This window comes from Bison bison, unplaced genomic scaffold, assembly GCF_000754665.1.
Source record: "Bison bison bison isolate TAMUID 2011002044 unplaced genomic scaffold, Bison_UMD1.0 scf7180017863606, whole genome shotgun sequence".
Lineage (NCBI taxonomy): Eukaryota > Metazoa > Chordata > Mammalia > Artiodactyla > Bovidae > Bison > Bison bison.
Window position 1 is genome coordinate 127333 of NW_011494178.1, and position 1872 is coordinate 129204.

The following is a 1872-nucleotide window of genomic DNA, read 5'->3' on the forward strand; positions in this document are numbered from 1 at the left end:
GGGTCCCCCGTCCCTGAGATTCCGCAGGCAAGAACACTGGAGTGGGTTGCCATTTCCTTCTCCAATGCATGAAAGTGAAAAGTGAAAGTGAAGTTGCTCAGTCGTGTCCAACTCTTAGCGACCCCATGGACTGCAGCCCACCAGGCTCCTCCGTCCATGGGATTTTCCAGGCCAAGTACTGGAGTGGGGTGCCATTGCCTTCTCCCAAAGGGCTTTGAGGGACCTTGATTTGCAGGAAAAGTCTCCGGCACCAGTCTACTCTGCAAACATACTGAAAACGCTGTAATCATGAGGGGTAAAATGAACTATCACATTTTTTCAGTATTTCAATTCATAATGTAATTGTCATTTCCCATTTTCTCTATGCACACAAAATGAGTACTAAAAAGATAAAATTTTGATTCTAAGAATTGTTTTGTTTCTGATTGATTTTTAAAGGACCAAGGAGAGTGACTCCCTTTCCTTCCTTTTCAGACTCGGTTTTAACAAGACACAGGACGATTCTCTTTGAACTCAAGGACAATATGCTATTTCAAGGGAAAGAAAGTAATAATGTAGCTAGTGGGTGAAAAAGAAAATGTCCTTGCTCATCTGCATACTGCTAATAACGTTTTCTCGGAAGACAGAGCCGTGACCTGTAATTCTGTCTGCCTGGAGGAGCACCCTGCTCTTCCTCTTGGTTAAACCTAAGGGTCAGGAGGAAGTGCCAACCAGGGTGCCGTCTTCTTTATCAGGCTCACACTGGACTGTCCCAGAAGTGCCGATGAGACAAATGAGGCCCCCAGAGTGCTCCACGCTTCCGGCCACAGATACTGGGTCCACAGATGGAGACTCCATACTATAGCCATTTACAGTATCTCTGAACGTGGGTCCCCAGGGAGGCAGCGTGTTGCGAGAGGCACAGTCTGGAGGCTGCTGGCACCTGGGTGAACCAGAGGATCTGCCGCCTGCTGGGCTGAAGCAGGAAACGAGCACTGACGAGCGGACACAGGGACAGCAGGGTCCAGGCGGAGCTGACCGAGTCCCTTGCCCTCTGGGACCAGTTTGTGAACGGCCTGCACCCCGTGCCTTTCTTCCCCTGAAACTAGTTTTGAGTTATATTTGGTGATTTCTTTAAAGATATCATAAAAACGAATACGATTTGTGATGGGGTCAGGTAGAATAAAAAATCAATACCTTTTTGAATACTTAAAAAAACAAAACACGTGTTGTGTTGGCAGTGTTCTTTCAGGGCTCTGCGGCATGAAAGCCCAGATGACCCCACTCACCCAGACACTTGGGCAGAGAGCGATCCCACAGGCCGTTCGCCATGCAGGTGAGGGCGGAAGATCCCAGAAGGCAGAAGCCCCTCTTGCACTGATACTGATAAACGACACTCCATACTCAAAACCCTCGGGGAGGCTCTGGTGCACGTGCCTTGGATCCAGGCAGTTCACCACTGCAGAGGGAAGCACATCACACATAGTTTACACGCCGCTCTAGTTACAACCCTGGAGGAGAGGATGGCAACCCACTCCAGTGTTCTCAGCTGGGGAACCCCAGGGGGACAGAGGAGCCCGGTGGGCCGCAGTCCAGGGGGACACAAAGAGTTGGACACAACTGAGAGACTAAATAACAACATTTATAAATGAAACATACTGCAGAGAAGGTGAACTCCTCCTCGTGGTTTTGGGAAGTTTGTAGGGTAAGGAGTTAGAGAAGGTGAGGTTCGGAAGAAGAAGGAGACCGGCACTTTACAGGAACAGATCACCTTTAATGAGGCGAGAAGGGGCAGCAGTCAGATTAGTGAGCTGCTGCACTAACCCAAGAAAAGAGTAAGTGTATGTAGGCATATACGTGGAAATCTACTGTCTTAAGGGGGCCTGTTCTTCT

At 49.0% G+C, this 1872-nt stretch overlaps 1 protein-coding gene across 1 annotated transcript in view; it reads right to left on the reverse strand.

Moving 5' to 3' along the window:
• LOC104983888 (CUB and sushi domain-containing protein 1-like) overlaps positions 1-1311 on the reverse strand; it is a 26014-nt gene extending 24703 nt beyond the window's left edge. Inside the window, exons 1-2 of the mRNA XM_010833413.1 lie at positions 1269-1311; positions 741-974 (exon numbers count right to left, since the gene is read on the reverse strand). Coding sequence (XP_010831715.1) covers positions 741-974; positions 1269-1311 — 277 coding nt within the window. The remainder of the gene's footprint in view (positions 1-740; positions 975-1268) is intronic.
• Between the last annotated feature and the right edge of the window lie 561 nt (positions 1312-1872).